The sequence below is a fragment of the Struthio camelus genome, chromosome 3 (genome assembly GCF_040807025.1).
Source record: "Struthio camelus isolate bStrCam1 chromosome 3, bStrCam1.hap1, whole genome shotgun sequence".
Taxonomy (NCBI): Eukaryota; Metazoa; Chordata; class Aves; order Struthioniformes; family Struthionidae; genus Struthio; species Struthio camelus.
The window spans coordinates 139797794-139822342 of NC_090944.1; the positions used below are offsets into that span (position 1 = coordinate 139797794).

At 38.2% G+C, this 24549-nt stretch overlaps 1 protein-coding gene across 1 annotated transcript in view; it reads left to right on the plus strand.

Moving 5' to 3' along the window:
- HNRNPLL (heterogeneous nuclear ribonucleoprotein L like) overlaps positions 1 to 24549 on the plus strand; it is a 31400-nt gene that overhangs the window by 3478 nt on the left and 3373 nt on the right. The window contains exons 2-12 of the mRNA XM_068940540.1: positions 5796 to 5914; positions 7319 to 7556; positions 12007 to 12092; positions 14478 to 14574; positions 14663 to 14735; positions 18635 to 18706; positions 20727 to 20944; positions 21117 to 21238; positions 21676 to 21877; positions 22658 to 22715; positions 22823 to 22921. Of these exons, the coding sequence (XP_068796641.1) occupies positions 5796 to 5914; positions 7319 to 7556; positions 12007 to 12092; positions 14478 to 14574; positions 14663 to 14735; positions 18635 to 18706; positions 20727 to 20944; positions 21117 to 21238; positions 21676 to 21877; positions 22658 to 22715; positions 22823 to 22921 (1384 nt within the window). The remainder of the gene's footprint in view (positions 1 to 5795; positions 5915 to 7318; positions 7557 to 12006; positions 12093 to 14477; positions 14575 to 14662; positions 14736 to 18634; positions 18707 to 20726; positions 20945 to 21116; positions 21239 to 21675; positions 21878 to 22657; positions 22716 to 22822; positions 22922 to 24549) is intronic.

Below are 24549 nucleotides of genomic sequence, written 5' to 3' on the forward strand. Positions count from 1 at the left end.
TTAATCAGTATTTATACAACCCATATTTTCTGTAGCATCCAAGTGCTTCATGCTCTTGCATATCTATTCTTAAATATTTCTGTGAAGTAAGGAAGGGCTAATATTCCTGTTCTTACACTTAAGGGGGTGAGACATGGTCTGTAAAGAGACAATTTCCTTTAAAAACAAGTTCCTGCAATTAAGATAGGGAAGTGCACTTGCGGCATCTCAGCTACTCTACTGTAACTTCGTATGTGCAATATTCTTGCTCTGTGTGAATGGAAAGTAGCTCACCTCTCAAGTAAATTTCTTCATGTCTGTCACAGGCAGCTGCAGCTGCAGGATCTAGATGGCAAAGAATTCAGATCTTGGCTTATTTCATAGTAACGTGTTCGCAGATCCATTTCTTAAGTACATTATAGAAATCTGTTATGGAGCTGCCATCTGAGTGTAAATTGTCCTCCATCAAAAGAAGTGGCCATTGGCTTCAAACTATTTCTCTTCCAGCTTGTTCAGTTTTTTTTGTTTGTTTTGTTTTGTTTTTTTTTTTGAAACAAGATACTCAAATTATGCTGAGCAGAGAGGGTGAAGATGATTCTGAGCTAGCAAAGGGAGTGGATTGCAGATATTAAATTCTGTAGCAGTTGTAATTGTTGAAAGGGACACCGTGGTAGAGAGTGCTGGCAAGATGTGTATCTGTACAACAGGGGGAACTGAATACTCCAAAACCTCACATTTAAACCACATTTAAAGTCAACAGATAGCCTTCTAGCATATGGGATGTGCCTAAAGTTAACCCCTTCCCCCCCCCCCCCAAAAAAAAGAGCGAACCTAAATCCCAGCTGTTGTATGTTCCCCTACTGCTATGGAACATTAACTTTATCCTTTTCATTTTGTTAGTCTGAGACACTGTCCTTACTTATTTCACTGTGTAGTAGCAATGGCTGTTGTCACTCCAAGACTAGAGAAAGCTCAGGTGGCAAGGAGAGAAGTGCATCCTGCACCTCTGCAGGCAAGAGACTTCTGAACTGCTGAAATCAGGTGTGGTTGGCAGGGATGATGTATGATGGGGCAAACCGCTTTAAGTAGTACTGTCATCATGTAGTACATGCAGCAGTTGAAGAATGGGCAGGAAATGCAGCCTACCTGCTAATTGTAACCTTTCCTCCTCTATTGGACCATCCCTGGTGGACAGAGTAAGATCGCTGGGAACGTGGTATGTAACTTGGCTCTGTCTTCTGGGTTTCTCAAGTGGTAATTTTGGCTACCCTTGACATCCTGTTAGGCAGCTGGATGCAGCTCAGCCTGTAGTTAGGCATTAATGAAGATTTAGGTACTTAAATACAAAATAAGCAACGTATTGGGGCTTTCCCTCTAGTTCTGTTGTATTTATTAAAAAAAAAACAAAAAAACGTTCAGAGAATTTGAGAGATGCAGTGAGAGAAAATAGTTGTGAGCGAGTAAGAGAACCTGAAGGCTGAGAAATAATATGACAGTGTATTTAGGTATCCAGAGAGGGGAGTATGAAGGAGGAGTGCAATCCATTTGCAGTAAGGGAGAAAGAAAGAGAAAGGAAGGACTTAAGTAAAGCAAACAGTAAAGGAGCAGGTGGTCCGAAAGAGGTACTAGAAAGTAATAGAACTAGGGTGAATATAGTGAACGGAAAGCATCTGAAGAGAGGATAAAGAGCAGATTTATATGTGGGGAAAAAACTGGTGAAAAAATATCTGATCTGAAATTGGTGATCAAGAGAGACATAATTCTGGAACTCTTCGCGACTTTTTTTTCTTTTCAGAATAGCAAATCAGAATCGGTTAACAAGAAACCGGTGAAAGATTTAAAATGTTCCCTAGAACTATGTAGGTCAGCAAAGAATGAATACTAAAATTCTACAGCTGTTCTTTGAAACTGCTTCTATTTTAGTCTTATGTATGTGAAATAACTTTATTGTGCTTCATGTGCTTGGTTATGTCAGCATGTCCTCCATGCTTCTGTTCTCTGCAGAAGCTCCTTCTCAATATGTTATGTATGTTGCTAGCCTCTTTCTTGAGGGGAACCTTTCCTGTCCCTGTGTTACTGATCTTGAGTGAGCACTTAGAAAGAAAGTCTGTTTCCATTACCTGTTCAGTGATTGCATTTTCTGTCCAGCTGATGATTCTTCAAGAGATTGTTGCTGAGCTTTCAAAGGCCCTTAAGTCATACTTATTGATGAGCACAGAGAGTAACATTAGCTAGTCTGTTCTGCCGGCTTTGGCAGAGGGCAAGTGTCAGGCTGGAGTTTTAAATGGGATTTCTGTGCCATCCTGGGAGCTGGAAGTAGTGAGAGACCCCTCTGTAAATAGAGAAATAGTGGTAGTGTTTAATCTGCATGTGAACTTCTAACTGCTTGGAGATTAAGTCAATCTGCTTTATGACAGATAAGTATTTTGATTTATCCTTTATCTGTGTATCAGCTATATATATAGCAAATGTAGTTTTCAAGATACAGTGACTGTGAGATCTTGGTCGAAATCCTACATCTTTCATCTGTGGAAAGAAATAATGACAGCATTTGGATGAGCTGTATCCAGTCTGACCTTAGCTGTGAAGATGCTCTGCATTGACAAACTTGCTTCCTTTTTCATGTGGTCTGGTGGTTTTATTTCTCCTCCTTTTAGAGGAATTCAAGGATGCTTCTAGATTTGCTTGATACTGCCGTTTGGTAGTTGCAAAGCTTGTTTGACTATAATACATATGTGTGTCCTTGGTGGTGGGTTTTTTGGGTTTTTTTTTTTTTTTTGGTTTTGTTTGGTTGGTTTTCTTGGTGGTGTTCAAAATATCTGCCCGTGGCACATGTTCATGTTTCAGCAATATGCTGTGTGAATGTTAGTTTGTGGCTTCCAGGCTCAGGACTGACTTATACTTAGTTTTGTTCTGCCGTTTGTTGTTTCTGTTTCGGAACTATTTTGAGTAAGGCATAGAGGACCTCTAATCTGGCCATTTGTGCCCCATCATTGGTTTTATCTGTATACATTAGTTTCTGAAATGATATGGCTTAGCAATACAGAAAGGGTATGTAGGCAAGCCCTTAATTTCATGGCAAATCATTGAGATTTCTTTTCACACAGTTCTTTACTCCGTGCTTCTCAAGCTCATGGATAAATTACTGTAACAGCAGCAGTGTTACTATGATTTTCGATTCTTGCTAAATCTCCTACTAGAACTACAGGATGCTTTCCTTGTAGTATTAGGGAGGAAGAAATTTGGCTTTGGAATGATTTTTGGCTGACCAGTCAAACGTTGCCTTAACTACAGAAGACAGCAAAATCTGTATTGGTTGATGGTTCTGAGAATGTTTCCGGTCTGCAGTACTGTGGATGCCTGTATACATGCATGTAACTCACGCATTATGGATTCAAAGATGCATGTGTACATGTATAAAGCATGTGTGTTCGTTTGTTGGGTTTTTTTCTGTTTTTTTTTTTTTTTTTTTAAGAGAGCGAGTTTGTACTGCTACTGGAAAGCTTCATCTCTTGAGCAGGCAGACTGAAGGCTTGAAATGCATATGACACTATTCTGAAAATCTAAACACTTAGTATTCTCAGAAGACCTAAAAAAAAAAAAAAAAAAAAAAGGAAAGTATATGACAAAGAAGCACAAACTGAAGATAGAAAAAGAAGGTTGAACTGGGAAAGGGAGGGAGAGAGAAATAACGTTCCCTTGTCGTCCGTTCTCTGAAAAGCTTCTCGTGTATGGAGTAGATCAGAGAGTAATAATTAGGGAAGGCAGTTTTTTGTAATGAGCCTTTGTTTCAGTGGGGAAAATCGTTGCTTATTTTTGCCAGTTGATATAGAGATAAATGTGTTTTTCAGGTGAGGTTTCTTGAATGCATTAAAGAAAAGAGAAGAAAAAGAAATGCGTGCTCCGAATATGAACCAGAACCTTGATATAGTAACAAGTATGCAGAGCAATGAACATTTGATTTAATAATTTCTGATCGTTCAGTAGATTGTAAATAAAGTGGAGGTGCCTGATATCTTAATATCTTGGAGTACAAGACTTTGCAGGAAAAACTGGTTACTGTTGTAATGTTGTCCTGAAGGTTTCCATAGGTGCTGCTTTCAGCTTTGAAAAGTGCGTACACGAGTGAAGAACAGATAATCTCTGTGTATTTTTGTTTTTTCTGCAATTGCCTAAGTGTCTGCAGCTCAAAGTATTAACCTTTTATGACTGATTTGTCTACAGCTACTGCTGTAGACCTCAGCTAGTCAATTCTGGGAATATGGTATCTTATGCAAATATCCTTATTGGTCTTTTCCCACAATTGTCACTACTTTTATTCAAAGAACACGTGTTGCCACTTACAGTGCTTTCTTGGTGCAGAGGAGTAAAATGTAAACTAAGCTTAAAAAGTTAAACAGCCAATTGTTTTGAAGTCCACCAAAACCAGAAGTACTGGCTTAAGGTTCAAATAGAATAGGCAAATCCTTGATTTAAAGAAAAAATACATAATTTGTTGGGAGAGCTGTATATGGAACATAGGAATTAAACGCACATCAAGACCAGCAATCTGTAGTTATCTGGAACATGTGGTCAGTTTGCTTGCATTTGTAGCTTCAAAAGATGATAGCGAGGGGAGGTATGTCTATAGCAGTGGTAATCATTTTGGCTATTTAATTACTTGAGCTGAAAGCTTCCATGTTTTGAAGATGGGAATATCTGGCTAGCTCCAGAAGATGCTATGCTGCTTTTTTTTCCTGCAAACAAAAAAAAGTGAAAAATCAACAATACTTGATCCGTTAGATCAAATGCATTGACGTAGTTGCTAAATTTGAATACGTAAACTTTACGCTGCAGTCGTCTACGTTAGATTTGGGCTCTGTTAATTGCAGTATATTTAGCGTGGCTTTTGTTATGTCTAATCTTTCCTTGTTTTTCTTTCATTGTTGGCTTACATTTTCATTGTTTATTTTTTTTCCCCCTTGTCTCAGAACAAGTAAGGTACATTTCAGCCTTACTTCAGGCTTTGCATGAAAAGATGAACTGATTGCAGCCTGAACTGTTTAGTCATTAAAAACCAAGTCTGTCTTAAGTTCTCACAGCACTAGGTCTGAAAACGTTCTTAGTGGGAATTGTGAGTACTAGTGTAGCATGACTGAATCTTTTGATGTTAATCAACCATGGGGTGAAAAAAAGAGAGAACGTGTCCATATGTACAGACATTGGGAGAGCTTTTAAAACCATCTATTAAGAATGCTGAGAATTAGAAAAGAGTATTGATTTTTCTTATTGCAGGTACAGGACTCAGTTGCTATTTTCTTGTAGTCTGTGGGGCTCAGCTCTGCCTTCATTAGGAAAATAATCAATATCGATTCGCTTTGCTGACAACTTGTATTGTTCACTCTCTTTTTGTTTTTTGTTTTTTTTTTTTCTTTTCCTGCCTATCTGAAGCAAATACTAGCATAGACAGACAGGAAGAGTCTTAAAAACATGTTGGCTACTGTGCTTGTTCAGGTATCCTTTTCTGTTTTGAAGGGATAGGATGGAAGACCTCCTGCAATTGAATCAAGTGTTAGAATAGGCTTTATTTTACGTTGGAAGAGTCTTGCCTGGGCAAACACATTAAATTCTTTGCAGATTTAATTATGAGTAGATTTCGGCAACTAAACTTGGCAATCTGTTTGGCAAGAAAAGCTAAATTACAGAAACATGTTTGGATCGTATGTCTGGATGGCCACTTCTGGACCCAATATACTGTCAAATACTTAATTTTAGTTAATGATAGCTATGTTCCTTGTTCTGTACTGAATTTTAAATTTTGTTTTTGCTGCTGCTAGGATGCAGGGGGAAGTCATCACAAAGTCTCTGTTTCACCTGTTGTTCATGTCCGAGGACTCTGTGAATCGGTTGTGGAAGCAGATCTTGTGGAAGCTCTGGAAAAGTTTGGAACCATATGGTATGTGAACTAGTATAAAGTCATATCTCCGGACAAGTAGGAAGCATCATGTAAAAGTTTTTTGGACCTTTTAAAATATATGACGATAGCCATTTCGAATTCAGAATTTAGTTACTAGTGAAGCGTAAAGATCTTCTAAATGTGTAAAGGTGCTCTATTTCTATATATGTCTAGTCTGATCAACCAGAATTATGCTTTCTGTGTGCCCTAATGTCTGCCATTAGACTTCAGCTACTTTTGGAGTTAAGTATAAGCTGTAACTAAATTGAACTGCAAAACAGTACAAAGGTGGTTGTGTTGATATGAGTGAATATACCAAGGAGAGGGATGTGTCAGAGCAGGCGCTATTTCCTCCTGTTTTGTACAGGAGGAGTACTTATGATGTGGTAAGACCTGCAGAATGAGATGTTTATCCAAAGAAAGCCCTTCAGTAGTCAAAGCAAAGGGCATAAACTTAAATATCTGATGTGATTGTGTAGCCTAAAGACTCCTCATCTATAAGCAAAGTGGTAAACATGAATTGGTAGAACCAACTTATCCTGAGCTTTGAGGGCTTCGTTTTGAAAACGTGTAATTCTTCCCAGTTAAATGCTTCTATTGAAATTATAGGGTTTTTATAAATAGTACTAGAAGGTAGGGTCTTCCACAGAAGTATACCAAGTTATGCAATATGTAGGAAACTGTATAGCCATCCCTCTCAGAGGGATGAGGTGAAATTACCGTGGTAAAAATACTTCTGCAATTGTATTTTTGACTGCCTTAATATTCAAATAACTGAATTATACTTTTACCTGTGTCTTAAGAATAAATAAAATGAAGTAAGCATAGACTCAGTTTGGAATACACGTAGGTACACTTTAGCCGGAGAGATTTACTTTTCCAAAACTTAAACCAGCTGAAAAAGCATCTTGAGTTTATCTTATTTCAGGTAACTAATTTTGCTAGTTTTGTGCCAGAAAAAACAGTATTTAAAAATTTTTTGCAACAGGAGTGTTTAGTGCAATATATCAACTTTGAATTTTTTAATATAATTTGCATTCATTTTGATCCGTTACCTCATAAATGTCTTTGGCGAGTTTCATTTTTCTATATTGAAACTGTAGCTCTAACAAGTTAGTAAATGGTTAGCTAGTTGTATTGATTGAGCGTTCTTATGTAATAAACTTTTTCAGTAAAACAACTGCTCAATGCTTTTTTGTTGATACAATTCCTTAATTGTTTTGTGCAAATATTTTAGAAATATATGACTAGGTCTGGGAAAGAGGAGTGGGGAGACCTAGCTTCCTTTCACGTCTTCATTTGGAATTGTTTAGATAAACAATAGTCATGTATGACAGTTTTGGGTTGTCAGAGTTGCTTTGAGCAAGCATAAGGGAGGATTCACTGTAATGTTTCTCTTACCAGCTATGTCATGATGATGCCATTTAAGCGCCAGGCTCTGGTGGAGTTTGAAAACGTAGAAAGTGCCAAGAAATGTGTAACGTTTGCAGCAGACGAACCTGTATACATTGCTGGGCAGCAAGCCTTTTTCAACTATTCAACAAGCAAAAGGATTACTCGGCCAGGGAACACTGATGATCCATCTGGTGGAAATAAAGTTCTCCTGTTGTCAATTCAGAATCCTCTCTACCCAATTACAGTGGTATGTTTCTCTTAACAGTCTCTCTTTGTATTACTTCTGTTGTGTACTGTTTGTTAAAATTGTATGCTGCTAATCTGAGTCAAAAATTAGTTACCTACCAAAGCTTAAAACTGTCCTCACGTAAGTATCATGCAAGTTCTGGAAAAATACTTTTTCACGATGAGTCTGTCCAGTTGCACGGGTGTTTTGCAATGCACTTGAAGACTTCAGTGGTCAGGATTTTGAAATGTTTGAAGTTGCTACCTACTTCTGCAATGTTTCCAAATATGTTGCCGTAACATCAGGAGGGTCTTTTAATTTTCAGGCGCTGAAGAATAAGTTCAATTTATAGCAAATGGCAAGTAATTTTTCCAACAAGAAGGGTTATTTTATTGTTGTCCTTCGTTCTTAAATATTTCCTTTGTAGAATGTCAAAACTTTGATTTGTGTTGATGATCAAATCCAAATTGATGAACCTTCAGGTTTAGTTTTCAGTATTTCTAGTCATGCCATATATACAGTAGCATCCTAATTCATTGCTATCTGTTTATGGCACAGTAGCTTTTTTGTTGTTTTTTAATGGTACAGATATTTTTGCTAGTATTTACGAACGTATATTTTCTCATGCACTGAAATGTCTATGTCTGTTTTTTTATAGAGGGCATACACAGCATACGCTATTAGATTGCACAGGAGTATTTCAGTAAACATGAAATACATTAGCTTTAACTTTGTACTGTTGTATGGCATAGCTTAAAGAAAGGCGTGGATATCGGGCAGTTTGCATGAATCCAAGTGTTTGGGTTTTGTGGAACCATGTAACTTAATGCAAGTATTAAGCTCTATTTTATGTGCTTATGTTGTGTTAGCAGATGGAGTGAAGCTTAGCATTCCTGATACTACTTAATTTGACAAGCAATCCATTCTGTATCGTGCTTTTTGCTTCGCTATTTTGTGAACATAGATAGGTTTTCTGCTGTTGATTCGTTAGTGGATGGTGAATTTTCTTTCTCCTCTCAGTTTTCTTTATAGAAAAGCACGGCAGGCGCGTGAGTTGCTTTTTCATTGGTGTTTAAAAATACACATGCTCTAAGCTCTAGGAACAAATCCACTATCTAAGTTAAAATACTAATTATAGTCACATGCAAGGAGTATTTTGAAAAGTAAGTTTCATTTAGCAGTATTCATGCATTTTAAATTTGATTTGTAAAAGCGAATGAGCTTTACACAGATGCCTGCAGAAAACTATAGTATCCAAAGCATCATTCTAGGCTAGAAAAGGCTCATGTGAACTCTGAGGGTGAGGCTTACTTATATTGCAGAGTAACTTTTTTTTTTTTTTTAAACAAAACAAAACCTTCTTTTTTCTTCCTCCCTGAGGCCCCCAACTGTTTGTGTGGAATATATCAATGAACGCTACACACAGATTTCCAAAACTGCTTTGGAAGCAAGCACCAGAGCTCATCAAAGACAGTATGGATGAGTCAAGGCTCTCACCCTACCCGTAACAACTGGGAAAAGCGAATGCACCCACAGCAACTAGGAATGTCTGTGTAAATGTGATGAAGAAATAAAAATCTTGCACTTGGCCAATAGGTTAAACTCAAAATTATTAAGAATGCCTCTGGTAAAGTTTGCATTATTCAAAAAGGAAAAAAAACCACAACTCAAAAGCCCAAAACCAGGTCTTCCTCTTCTAAACTTTTCTCTCCTTAAATTAATTCACACCCTCTACAGTTAGAAAAACATGAAAAATTGCAACCAACCTCAAGTGACAAGTCTGAATTACTGCACCAAATTGTTGTACCGTTCTTAAGAGCTTCTCTTTCAAAACAATAGACATTTTTGTAGAGCAAGTGGTCTGCTCAAGGACATCCTGCACAAGAAGCTAAATGAATCTCCGGTTTTGCTGCAAGGTGTTCCCTTCCTTCTGTGACCTGCTTCTTTCCTTACAGAATTTTGTTTTCTTTCTGGCGGGGTGTGGCAAGGAGGGGAAGAAGGGCAAGTTAATTGTATTGAATTCCTAATTGCTTTCCACTCCTTTGTGTGTGTGTGGGGGGGGGATGTTTTGAAAAACTTCTGCCCAAGAATTGTCATTATATTTGTCTTTGAAGTTATGTTTTCCAATTTCCCTACCTGTGGGCAGAGATCTGTAGGGGATTATTTATTGTTCCTGATCTTTTTGAAAGTGACCCCCACTGCTACAGACTTTGTTGTCTCTTCAGGCATGTCTCTGCTGTTGCCTGTTAGTTCTTACCCTCTAAACCTTCTATACATGTGCAAGGAACGTATGGTATTCCTTGGTAGCTGAAGTGCTTTACCAACTTAACTATCAACTTCTGAAACTAAGTTGCTGTACTGCTTTTTTTTTTTTTTTTAAGATATTCTAGTTAAGTAAATAAAGCTAGTGCTAAATCTTTATTTAAAATTTGATTCTGCATGACTGTCTTGTGAACGCTTGGTTGATTTGGGACTCTAAGGTAGCTGATTTAAATTTAAAAAAAAAAAAAAAAGTCAAGCCATGTCAAGCCATCTGTGTGCCTGCTGGCCACTGATGGCATTTTGAGTAGAACTTAAATTTTGGAAGATGCCTTTTTTTTCCTTCATGTTCTTCTTTCTTTTCTTTTCTTTCTCTTTATGTAATCTTGAGGAAATGTTTCAAGACGTGATTTGCAAAAGGTTACTTATGTGGTTTAAAATGAATGTGGCCTGGAGCTGGGAAGTCTTTGGTACGCTTCTCTCCCAAGCAGGAAGAGATGGAGGCCAGGTGTTTGTGCTATTGCCTGTGAATAAAACACATACCTATATATGATCCCATAGATACTATTTTTGTGGATGAGGAGCGCTTGAATCCTTTCTAAAATTGTCCATCTCCTGGAAAACTTAAGGTTAACTATCTCCTCTGCTTGTTTGATTCAGTTACATAAAACAATCACTGGAGGGTCTTGTGCAAGGCTGCTAGTACAGACAAAATGTTTGTAATAACTCACCTACACAAAGAGGGTTATGGTGCTTTACCAGGTAAGCTAGGAGTTGCACCATTTCATCTGTGGCCAGCAATAAGACATCTTTTTTTCTTAATATCTTGATATCTCAGAAATATCTTTAGTGTGATTTTTTTTTTCATTTTATTTATTTTCTTATTTATTTAAGAAGTCCAGTGCCCCCTCCTTTTTTTGCCTCCCCATCTGCTGTTCTGCAGAAGGCAATAATAAATATGGTACCTACTCCCTTCCCCCTCCTACCTCGTCACCCAAATAAACTCGGGAACGTACGCTAGGATCTTGGGAACAAGCATTTTGGAAGTATGTGGTTTGAATGTAGAGGAAGTAGGGGGAAAACAGGTTGTGGTAGGGTGTTTCACTGAAATGTCGGTGCCTTTGTGCACTAGGGTTAACTACAGAATGGGCTATCTGGTAAAGGTTGTGTGCTTTCAACTGTTTGAACGTGATCTAACAGGTGTATTGTTTCCAGAAATCGCAGTTCCTGTTTATTCAGGTTCTCAAGCCCCATTCTTGGAAATTCTGGCTGTGAGTGTATATTAGGTGTATTAAATGCTCTATTAAACAGATGTATTTTTCCAAGTCAGATTTACGTGTAAAGCTAGCTTCCAGTACCGTAATGTCTAAATTCTATTACGGATACCTGGTGGTCCTTTGAGGTATTGCCCATTGCGTCAGGTGAGGCTTTACAATGTGAAGTGTTGTTAGGAGTGAAGAGGGTGGTTGTTCTTAGTGTTTAGCTTTCCCTGCAGCACTGAAAACGGTCCCGAATTTTGTCAGTTTCATGTAACATAGAGAAGAGCTGGTGAAAGCAAATCTTTAACAATGGATTTGTATGAATCTAGTATTTCCCGGCAGAAGTTTTCTCTGCCTTATGTACAGGAAGCCTGCATCCACTTACAGTGTCTTTGGTTCAAGTGAATACAACTGAAGTTCTCCCTTTGATAAGCTCTCTAAGCTTACATCTTGGACTACCCTAGATTGCTTTTCTGAAAATGAGCAATTAAAACAATAGGGAAAAAAAGCACCGGCCAGAAGTTTTACGAAATTAAATATACCGTAATCGCAATGCCATTTTGGCACTCTGCTTTGGGAATACTATTGATTGACCATTTGGTGAGACTTGCTGAGACTGAGTGCGTGCTTAAAAAGGAACACCAGCTTGAAGCATGGATGCGATCCCTGATTTTTAACACCGTTAAAGCTGAAGGGAATTGTCTGTAATGCTTGAGTGCTTCTTGTAGAAGGTTTCTTCCTGTTTTCTTCTCAGACGTTTGACTGCCTGTGATGCAATAAATAAACCCATAAAGATGCCAATCATAAATATTTAATTGTATAGAGAAAATGGTAAACGAAAAGTTAACGAGCTTTTTCTTTGGCCGTAAATGCCAGTGAAGAAAAATGGTATGTGCATGGAATGTGTGTGAAATTTCACATCTTACTAAAATGTTTTTTTTCATCTTTCTTAGGATGTCTTGTATACTGTGTGCAACCCTGTTGGAAAAGTTCAGCGCATTGTTATATTCAAGAGAAACGGAATACAAGCTATGGTTGAATATCCTTTTTGAAATGTTTTTTTCCCTGTAGGTTCTCCGTTGCAGATGGGATTTAACATGAGAATGTTGACATCATTATTTTCCTATAAAAATGACATGTATAAGTGCTATTTTACTTTAAACACATATTAGAAATTACAATGTCTTAGATATTTAAAAAAAAAAAAACTCAAAATTACATGGTGTTTTTTCTGACAAGCGTTCTTGGTCACCATGTTTGTAGGTGATCCTAAGGCTAATAGTTGCAGACGTGAACTATTTCATGGATTTGACAACACATTGTGCACAGAAATTTCGTGGTTTCTGCCTGTGTTGATTGGGTAAGGGCATGCAAAGGTGTGGTCCGACTTCTTTAAACCCTTCTAAAACTGTTCTAATGTATAGTGCTTATCTTTCTGTTCCGACTTTATGAAACATGTGACCAACTTAGGCCTCCTTGACCTGTTTATCATGTGTTGAGGAAATTCTCTGTTCTGTTATCGTACTATTTACTGTATTTGTAGCACTAAGTTGTACGCGGGATGAGTGTTCAGAGTTGTTAATGTGTTACTGCGGTTTGCAAGGTCCAAAGTCTGATATGATTAAGCCTTAGTTTATAGAACTGTAATAGACCTTTCTGATCACCTTCCTTTTTTGTAGCTGGTATTTAGAGAAAGCAGATACCCTAGAGAAAATTGTATTAAACTCTTGACACCCTGTTTTGATTTCAGCCACTACGAATGTGGCAAGCTTTACTGGTGCATCGTTTTTGTAACATACTTAACGGCTTAACCAGTGGCTTCATTGATCATTTGCTAGGCAGAAAGAATTGCCCCAACTTCCATAAAAGCGAACTAATTGCTCTTTATCTCAAGCTGCGCATCCCAACAGACAGCGGTTTGACTTGTTATGATAGTGTTGCAAATTTGTGGCAAACACCCTTTTGTTCAGGTGACTTTTCATATATCTGAGGGGTTTGTTCTCTGTCGTCTTGTGAAAGTTGTGCGGGAGGGTCCTGTGGGTGCTCTTAAAATCTGCCATGCTGCCTCGCCTTTCAATTCAAGTCTGCAAAATGCCTTTTATTAAAAACAAAGAAACCCAGCAATTGAAAGGAACCTCTGAAATGTGAACAAAGTAATGCGGCAATGTAGGTATACAGTTTGGAAAGAAGTCTTAGGTGAGCTTCAAGACGCACCTTATCTGAAAAGGTTCCAAAAACTATTAAGTTTCATTGCTAATTGCCATGCTGATCTCTTTTTGCAGATGTGCTCCCACAGTTCTGGCCAGCTTCTGACCATTTCTTAGAGGTTTGGAGAGCTTAACTCTTCTCACTTTTCTTTTTGACAAGCTCAAGGCAGCTATACGCTTCCACTATGGACTTGCATCTCAGTGGAGGAAGCTGGACCGCATTGAATACAGTAAAGCACAAGGGACATAGTATTGATGCAGAGTACTTTCAAAATTTCGCTGAATTATGTCCAAACATGGCACAAGATATCTGGCCTGCTGCAGGATTTGGGCTTTCTGGCACAGTTTGCTATTGAATACCTTGGAGACCATGGATTGCCATGCTCCAAGGCTCTTTGTGCTCGAGAACATTTTTCTGCTACTAATGGAATTGATCTGGGAGTATCTAGGGGATGTGCAATAACCTACATGTTGGGGGCCTGGTCCATGCATCTGCCTTGAGCAGTGGATTTAAAGCAAACTGCTTGTTGTATTTTTTTGATGCGAGTTTGTTTTTCCCATTCAAAATATGTCTTTTGGCTCTGTGGTTTATTTGACTAACAAACTACAAAAGGCATACTCTTTCTTAGTCTTTTTCTTTGTGGAGTTACTGAGTTCATGACTTTTCCTAGCCTCCCTTCTCTAGCTGGAACTAGCTGTAAGAATGAATGTATGGTCTGAAGTCATGCTTTCTTGCCCCAAAGTTCCCATCCCTTCCCGAAAGATGCAACTTGAACTTTTCCCTTCTGGTTCTGGTTCAGATATTCTCTAGGCTTGCCGGTAACTTTATATGCCCACTGATTAAACTTACCGCATCCACCAGAATATCCTCTTTCAGTTTCACACACACCTAGAGCGTTTATCTTTCGAAAACTGCGTGAGCTCAGAAGATAAACAAAGCTTGCTTCTATATAATCCACACTTAAGAACCTATTAATGTATGAATGGTCTCATCTTGCGCCACTTATGTTCAGCGTCTGTTTCTGAGATGTAAGTTAAACCTGAGAACTTCTGGGAACTTTTCTGTGGGTACCTTGTGGTAATTTTAAATTAAAGTCTGTTCAGAATTTTTATAAGGTATGCTCTTGGCAAAATATCTGCAGGCTACAAAAATAAAACCATTTTAGGGCCAAGGGGACATGGAGAAAGCTGGAGAAAAAAATCCTTAACGTGTGTATGTTTGAATCGGTCTTTTGTGCCCAGAAGGCGAAGGCTGCACTAAATGGAGCAGATATCTATGCAGGATGCTGTACACTAAAAATTGAATATGCAAGGGTAATGCTTGGACCTTCTCTCTTAATTTTACTTGCAAAAGATGTATAGTCAAGACTTAACTTCTTTCACTTTTACTTTATTTGAACAGCCAACTCGACTTAATGTCATTAGAAACGACAACGATAGTTGGGACTACACTAAACCGTATCTGGGCCGACGAGGTAGGTTTTTATACGTTATCGCTGTAGATGTTTGACTATACTAATAACAATCCTTCATACGTGGTCAGGCTGTATCACAATAGTCATTTCAAAGCGAGCCAGTGCTGCTGAAGGCTGTGCTGCACAAGCCAACCTGTAACCCAGGAAATTAACCCTGAGCCCTAGTGCCCCCTACTGCCGTGTGCTTGAGCCAATTAGTTCAACAAGGAGCCCACACCTGCAAGCATGTTCGCAGTTCTCAAGGACTTGCATTTCTCCAAGCAGCTCTCTCTCTTTGGAGGAGAGGAAATCTGATACAGACTATTCCTTACAAACTACAAACTTGCACACTGCTTCTCCTTGGAAAGGACTCTCTTTTTTTTTCCCCCTATGTTGGACGAGGCATTAAGAAGGATAGAGGACTTCAGCAGGCTGACTCTACACTTCATCATGCACCACATCGGCATCAGCAAAAAAAAAAAAAAAAAAAACCCTCTGAAAAACCTCAGACTTGCAATTCACCTTGTCTGCATACTGCATGCACCACCACCACAAGTTTTTAAAGGAGGACACTTTCAGTACTTCAGATTTGTGTGGGATGAATAACACGATAGACTGTACCCGTTCTGTTCAAGTTTGTATGTATGCTGGTCTTATTTCCCTTAAAATTACAACCGAAAAATTGAGACTCTCCAAAATTAAGAACCTCTCTTGTTGATATCGTTGACATTGTTGTAAACGTTTTATTGCTTGCTGTATGTGAGAGTTGAATTCATTCTTAACAGTGTAAATATTGTCTAGTAATAGGGAAACTCGATCCTTATCTGTAGGTAGTTGGGACTGAGCAGCGCAATATCAAATAGGTCCCTTCAGTTATATTTAAGCATTCAAAACAGGGAGATTCATGCCTGGTACAGGCATATTGTCTCTTAAGTACTCAGCTGTAAAAATTACCCAGAGTTTAACTCATGTTAGTGGAAATTATGCCTATACGTGTAAAGACAAACTGCTGTGTAGCCTGACTCCTGTAAAGTGTTTATTTCAAAAAAATTTGTAACTATCCAGTGCAGTGTTCACAGTGCAGTGTATTATGTACAATAATGTTTGCAATGTAAAGTTAGACAAGTGAAGACAACGTGTCTAAGATAGAGTATCTATCAAAGGCTATAAAGGAGCCAGAGCTTTGGCTGCTATTTCAAGTGATGTGCGCTTTGAAAGTAATTCTATAGAGACGCTGGGCTTGTAAAACTTGTACGACTGAAAATGCAGGGTTTGAATTTTCAAAATGAAGTTCTTGTAAAAGGTTAACAAGGGAGCTACAGTATTGGTTGCAGCTTATAGAATGTGAATATTTGAATCGGCGTTCAATTTTTTTCTCAAATTCTGGAGTTAAAAAGTGACTTTGAGGAAACTCAGAGGCAAGAAAAAGTCCAAAGGATTATTTGACCCTTGTATCTTCTGATTATTGCAGTGTTTTGAGGTTGAGTTATGACATTGTGCATCTAATTACATTACATAATTGGTCTGCAGATAGATATGGCTGTATGAACTAGATGTTCCCCGAGCAGAACAAACAAACAAAAAAAACCCAGTGGAAAATGAAAAACTTAACATAGGTACGGCTTGCTTTTTCTCAAGAACTGACTCTTTTCCCTTTTGGTTACTTTGAGTGCCTGTCTCTATTTTCTGTACGTGACTTTACTACCTCTAAAAAGAAAAAGATTAGATTTATATTATATACCATGATTTTTTTTTAAATTGTGGCCTGCTCCCATTGGTCTAAAAAAAAGGAGAATATAAATAGTTGAATGAACTCTGAAACAAAGTTGAGAAAGCAGGTGCTTAGAGCAGTTACGCCCATGAAGTAATCTGGGACTTTTCTTTGAGTGTTTTAGTATATGTGCTTCAATTTACTCTTTTTTTGTTTTAAACTTTGCAAAGTTTACACCAAAGTAAGAATTTCACTCCCCCACCCTCTAGCTTAGGTCATAGAGGAAATGCATTTTGCTAATGATTTTTAAGAACTATTTTTAATTCTGTATGGTAGTAAAGTACTTATTTTCCCTCCACTTAAGTAGGCTTCCTGACAAATGCCTGCTGCTATATTGCATTAGATTGAAGCAAGCAAAGCCTATCCTTTTATATTCTATTTGCTCTTAGCCAAAAGGCTCAAACCATAGTTTGGGCATTTCTTTTGGTGGTAATAACCAGCTTACTCAGGTTTTGTATTTCCCCTAAGTTTGTCCTAGTGCTGTCTCTGAGGCTCAAGAATCTGATTTATTAAAAAAACACCAAACAAACAAACAAACAAAAAAAGCTAGACTATAATAAATCTCATCTTTCAGGGTTAGTTTTAACACAGGTCAGTTTTCAGATCTATTTCATTGCCTGGTTGCACAAATATTTGTATTGGCACAATGGAGGGCCTTAGTTCAAGGAAGAAACAAGTGTGGGGAAGGGGGAGGGCAGTGGTCTGCTCTGCCACCAGGAGGAAATATTTGTCAAACTATGCTCTCCCAGCACTTTTTATTCCAAGGTCACAGTCCTTTACTGTGCACGCTTTCAAAGGATTTAGCTCCACGGACTAGAATTATAAAGCTGATTTTTTCTGAAAGATTGTTACTGCACACAGTGTAAATGCTCAAAATAACCAGTAAGACTGCCCGTTCACTCTCCTGAGCTAAGAAGTTTAGAGCCGTCACCCTGAAAGGGGAACGGAAAACGTAACTTTATTTAACTGGGGAATCAATTGCAGATAAAAGTAGTCTTCCTTCTATGTGTTTGAAAGCGGTCAGTACTCTTCTCTCTTGAATCTTTATTGCCAAAGTAATTGTCTGACTTGAAACCTGCCCTTAAAATCCTGAGGGGAAAGGGTACATGGGTTTTCATCTCCCACTGTGTACTGTCTAACGTGAATAGTTCCTGTTTTTTGGGGGAAGTATCTCCAGCTGCATTGGGCTGGAGATGCCATTTTCAGCAGTCATACTTAAATTTTCAGGGAACTGTTGTAAATTGCATATTTTGCCCCACCTTTTCAATGTGGCTTTTCAAGAACAGATTTCTTTTTTTTAAAATGTGAGAAATGATTTGCTGCTTACCACTAAAAAAAAAAAAAGTTCAGGTTTTCTTTGCCATGCAGCATGTATCTGACTAGAAAATACTGCTTTGACTATGATGCACTGCTTTCCTCCAGTAATGTAGACCCCTTGCTTAACTTTATTATCATAGAGAACTGGGTTTTCTTAAAGGATTGACCATTGGTTAAGTGCATTATTCAGTGATGTTTTTCTTCAGTTGACCTGTTATATGCTGCTGATAATGCAATAATGTACAATCCTTTCAGCATGCCCTTAAATCAGTAGGTGTTCTGTAAATATATATGTACACATATGTAATGCTCTCTGTTTACTGATTATGAAACCATGTAATACAGGTTGTTGTTGGCTTATGCTGAAACTTCTTGAAAGAAGCCCACTTTGAAAATGTGTTGCTGTTGAAGCTAATATTATGATTCAGGTACTGTCTTTCAAAAGTACTGCATTTCAAATTTGTTTTAAGAGACGCATAGGTAAATCCTGCTGTATGGTGTTATCTATACTAATGTGCAATGTCTGTTTAGGAGAACTATTGGGTATTTCCATAGACTTTAAATGTCCGCATCTCTTCATTGGCCACTACTCCTTCCCTCCCCCAATCAACTTAAGTGGTATTTATTATACAGATGAATCTTTTAATTTTGGTGACCCAGGGCTACAGCTTGTGCTTTTAAATGTATAATGAATGAGAAGTTGTTTATAAAAGTTAACAAGGACTCAAATTACTTTTTTTGCTTCTTAAACAGAAGCATTGTGTCTTAACTTGAGAAATCAAGTGCATACTTGTCCATATTAAATTGTTTTCTTTCCCTTCCCACATGTTAGACAGAGGGAAGGGCCGCCAGAGGCAAGCTATTTTGGGAGAGCACCCATCGTCATTTAGACACGATGGTTATGGTAAGTAACATAGGATCACAGGTGGCAATGACTTCTGTACATGTTATGTGGAATTCTAAATATTTAGTCAATGCATAACCATACATGCTGTGGAGAGATTTATAGTTCAATGTTAACACTATACATGTGGTGCTGTCCGTCCATATTCTAAAAATGCTAGTGACAGACTGAAATCCATAGTGCACTTCTTACAGTAACTGTCTTTTCATGGGGAGCATCCGGCTCAACAAATACATTCCTTTGAAGAATGTTTTCTGTCAGCTGCCATCACCATAGGCAATGGATAGAAAATAACATCTGTACTGGGAAAGCGGCTTCCTTCTAGAAAGTGCAACATAGCTTGATAAATGACTTAGTGCAACCCAGAGCTCTTCGTTTTTGCATGCAAAGCTGCTAATTGTGTGCTTTGTGTTTCTTTGAATGTAGCCAATTCTGAAAAGCACAGCCATGTCCCTACATAAGAAGGATGTTCTGGAATTACTGCTATAAAGTTCAGGTAGCCAGTGATGCAGTGCTGTTACCTGCGCTGTCTGTACATAAAGATCTGCCATCACTCTCACGATGTGCATTGAGACCTAAAGGTTGAGAAAATGGTGTCAAGGGTCACATGCGACTTTTCTTTATTTACTGTCTTAACTGTCAGAGGCAGTGTGGTTTGTCTTGCCTCTTTCTTTGCAAATGTATTATTTTATTATGTCGGTCGACCTTCTACCTGGTCTTCCAAAGGTTCTTCAGATCTACAGAGTTTTCAGTTCCAACTTGTATTCTTTTTTTTTTTTTCCCCCAGAGGATGGGGGGGGGGTGGTTTAGTCTTCTAATGTACACTTCTGATGTACCCTTTTACCTTAACTAATACGGTTGCCTCTGTTCCCAGAGGATGGGGGGGGGGGGGGTTAGTCTTCTAATGTACGCTTCTGATGTGCCCTTTTACCTTAACTAATACGGTTGCCTCTGTTCCCAGAGGATGGGGGGGGGGGGTTAGTCTTCTAATGTACACTTCTGATGTACCCTTTTACCTTAACTAATACGGTTGCCTCTGTTCCCAGAGGATGGGGGGGGGGGTTTAGTCTTCTAATGTACGCTTCTGATGTGCCCTTTTACCTTAACTAATACGGTTGCCTCTGTTGCCTCCTCCTTTACCATTGTCTTACTTCCATTACTGTTTTTTTTTTTTTTTCTGGAAAAAACTGCTAGAGGTGCCTTTTGTACTCAACTTCACATTATTTGTTGACTCAGAAGAACAGAGATCCTCTCCAAATCTCCACTTTTGTCTGTAATACTGATATTTTCTGTGAACAGAAGTATTGCATACTAATAGTGTTTCTTCCTTTTAAAAAAAAAAAAAAATTACTTATTTCAGTGAAACCTATCACTTCACCTATAGCGGAAATCAAGACAGCTTCTGTTTGTAATAGTGCTGAGTTTTAAATACTTGTGTTTTTTCCAGGCGAGCTGTTTGTGGAAAGGTAGTCTTAATGTCTTGTCTACAGAGCCGAGCTGTATCAACTTGTCTCCTGATCCCTGGCAAAAAAACCCATTACTGCTTCTGTTTTGTTTTCCCCTTCCTCCTTTATAATACATACTTTGGTGCCACGTAGCTCTATCAGTAGCCATGACTACAGAGATGACTTTGTATTTTAAATATTTTTGCTGATGGCTTTATGTTCAAATTCTTGGTAGGGTGCTGGGGGAGAGACTGCATTAAGCAAAGTTTTTGGAGGGGTATAACTTGCAATTCAGTCATCAAAATGATTAGTGAAATACCTTTTTTGTTCATGTATAGAACAGTACTATGAAATGTCTTCCTTTTTATATGGTAATACGAGAACAGACTCAAAACATTAAAGGGAGCAGAAGAGGTCTTGTTTTTTTAAATCAGAAAAAGAATTAATGGCACTGCTGTAACTTTTTTTTTTGTTCTGTTTTAATTAAAGTGTTATGGATGTAGGCTTTAGTGCACGATTAAGTAATGAAACTTGTATTTCAAGAAATATGAAAACATGATCTTTCATCCCCTTAGGGTCACACGGTCCTTTATTGCCCTTACCGAGCCGGTATCGAATGGGATCTCGGGACACTCCAGAACTCGTCGCTTATCCGTTGCCCCAGGCATCGTCCTCTTACATGCATGGTGGAAATCCTTCTGGTTCCGTTGTCATGGTTAGTGGGTTGCATCAGCTAAAGATGAACTGTTCAAGGGTCTTCAACCTGTTCTGCTTGTATGGAAACATTGAGAAGGTAAGGCATCATTTATTAGAAACTTAGAGGCTGCTATACTAAAGCCAACTTTGTTAATCTAGTTGCTTTGGAAAAGGCATGGCTGAGATGATCTAAAAATACTGCCTGACAACATGTAAAATCCTTAGTTGTGCAGTTCATTGCATCATCGTTTTTTCCTTATCTACTTCAGGTGAAATTTATGAAGACCATTCCAGGCACAGCACTGGTTGAAATGGGTGATGAGTATGCTGTAGAAAGAGCTGTCACACATCTCAACAACGTCAAATTATTTGGAAAGAGACTTAACGTCTGGTAAATATGTAGTTTATTACATTAATAGTCTGCTACCAGGGAGATGTAATGAGATTGCAGAGGGAGGGTGTCCCTTTGTTTTGTCATCATTGTTACAGTTATGATTTCCTATTTGCAACTACTATTTGTGTTTTACTTGCAAAAATATATATATTTTTGTAAGTTTGACAGCTGACTGTTTTGGTGCAAACTTACATTAGTAATGTATATAGGCGTTATCTAGCTTGCCTGTTAATAAGGCACGTTAGCCAATACAGTTGGTCGCCTTTTCCACAGCTTTTAAGGAAGGTATCAAATCCAACTCATGTTGTTCTCCTTTTATTTCAAGTTACTGAAAAGAAAAGTCGGCTCTGTTCCAATTCCCTTGATGCTCTGTGTGCAAAATATGCAAGTCTTAATTGTTTAAGAAACTTTAACTGTATTTCCTTAAATCCCAGCGTTTCCAAGCAGCATTCAGTAGTTCCGAGCCAGATATTTGAACTGGAGGATGGCACAAGTAGTTACAAGGATTTTGCGATGAGTAAGAACAATCGCTTCACCAGTGCTGGCCAGGCATCTAAGAACATCATCCAGCCACCCTCTTGTGTGCTGCATTACTATAATGTACCCCTGTGCGTAACTGAAGAAACCTTTGTAAAGGTAGGCAATTGAAACACCTGTGGCAGATAGAGATATTGGGCTTATCATAGCTTTATACCCTGTGCTACTTCTAAAAAAGCAAATATCTGGGATAGTTACAGGATAGCAACTGGAAGATCATTGATTCTTAAAATAGGCTTGTAGCCTCTCTATATAGAAGCTGCTATATTTCTACAGTATCTGGCATTACTCTCTCTCTCTCTCTCTCTCTCTCTCTCTCTCTCTCTCTCTCTCTCTCTCTCTCTCTTTTGTTTCTTATAAAAAAAAAATTAACAAAAAAAAAAAAAGATTTTGGAAGTAAAGTTGAAGAGCTTTATGTGGTTTGTGTGGAAAAGACTTGTCCACAAGGGATTTAGCAGCTCTCTGAGGTGGTTTCTTTAATGACTGCTATGGTGCGCCTGTATGTATGACTTCTGAGCTATTGAATTGAAGCGGGAGTGTCGAAAAGAAATATATTTTTATTTAGATACCTGTTGTTTGAGGCAATAGTGATATTTGTACTCTAACAATTGTGTTGTTCCTGTAAGATCATTTTTATCATGAGAGCGCACAGGTAGCGAAGCCCTGTTTTGCAGACTACACAATGGCATTCTAAAGAGTTTCCAATCTTAAAGTGTTTCTTAAAACAATGATTTGCCATAAATTCATGGAAACTCTCTTAAAGAGTCAGTATTTTCTTTTTTTCCTTTGTGTCTCTTCCAGGAAATGTTGGAATTTTTGCAAATAGTATTTTTGTGCATTTTTATTGGAGTTTTACCTCTTATTTTATTTTTGTGGCAGTTATGTGAGGATCATGAAGTTCTCAGCTTTATTAAATACAAAGTGTTTGATCCAAAACGTAAGTAAATCTCGACCTTTCTTCCAGCTCTGGTTTTGAGAAGAGCTTATGCTGTCAGTAGAGTTTACTGATACCCTTTCTCCCCTTTTTGTTTCTCGTTTTGACAGCTTCTGCCAAAACACTTTCTGGTCTGTTGGAATGGGAATGTAAGACAGATGCAGTGGAAGCCCTCACTGTACTTAATCACTACCAGATAAGAGTCCCAAGTAAGACAACCTTACTCCTTTTTTTTTAATCCTATTAAAAAACAAACATTTTTTTTTCTTTTCTTTCGCATTGGTATTGTCTTTGCTGTAAAATGTGAAGCTTCAGTAGCTCAATCTCTGCAGCTAAAAATGGCTTTATTTACCGTGTGTGTGTGTGTTATGTATATAGTATACTATGTAATCCTGTGTCGCTTAGGGTCCATTAGGCTCTTATCTAAATGAGAATCTTTCTTCCTAGCTTTTGGGTCAAGCTGTAGAAATCCAAATATGCTCCGAGACTTTCTGTGTCCCAAACCGTGGTGTGTTTTTGTTTATTCTTTCCCTTTCCCTAACTTCAAAGAAGGAAGGCAGGAAAAGCATTGCTTAAAAATCCACTGTCGTCAAAATCAAATCTAATGTATAATGACTTGCTAAAGCTTTTAAAAATCTTTCACAATAAATGCAGAGAAATCTGAAACACCTTTGGGTAGAAGATTCTTTAAGTTACAATTTTTGTTTGTAAATATACAGTTTACTGTTCTGAATTAACTATTCCCTTACAAATCAGATATTGTGGGGCCAAACTGAGTTTATTGGAATCTAATAGGAGTGGAAGAGGGGTTCACCTGCTAGACATGCACGCATACACAGCGGGCTAGATTTGCACTGTACAGTAAAGACAGCTTACTGAAATAAATTGAATTATTTCAGATGTTCACAGACATAATTTGGAATCTGGCCCAGTGTCTAATATTATTTTAAACTACCTTCTTCACACTACTATGAATTTGTCTCTTCCCGGCAAGTGTTAATAGTTTGTTTAAACCTTTTTTATCTGTGCTCCCTCCTGTTTTCTCCACTCTCTCAACAAGAGAATGAAATTACTTCAGGAGCAGGAATTTTCTTAAGATATTGTTAACATACTCACAATTTTGTGTTTATCTGTCATTTTGGAGAGGTGGTACAGGCAGCAGAAGAACTTGCTCTTTCAGCGTGAAAAAAGACGTACCATAACGTAGAGTCAAGTGTACTTACTAGAAGAAAATACAGAGTGTATTAAAACAAGGACCACTGGTTCGGACTTGCCCTAATAAGATTGCCTGAGGTGGGCTGAGCCAGGAGGACTTATTTTCCATGACCTAGGAGTGGTACCTGTGTACTGCTGTCTGCGGCCCTTGGCAGCCTTTATGAATAGAGAGGGGTTGTTTTATGCCTTACTTTCTGGAGAGGCCTGAAGGGGTAGATGTCCTGCTATTCCTTCTCTCTATCAAAGATGCAAAATACTGTCCAGTGCCACCCCATCTCTGATGGAAGTGCCACGTTCTAAATCTTGACATCCTGATGAAGCTGTGCCCTTTTGTCTTTGCCATTGCCTGTTAAATACTGTTCTTCTGAATAATTTAGAAGGGAGGATGGGCAGTCATGGTAGGGTGTCTCTTTATTGCATGTAGCTCAACATACGGAGTGCTGTCTGTATTCTCTCATGATCAAATCCATCCCTTTGTTGCTCTGCCTAAAAAATGCTGGTAGATTATTTAAAACAAAAAAAAATAGACTATTAACAGGGCAACAGGTAAATACCCTTTTGGGGGGAAGCATTAAACCTTCAGGACCGATAAACTTGTCAGACTATGCAAGGTGCCTTGAAC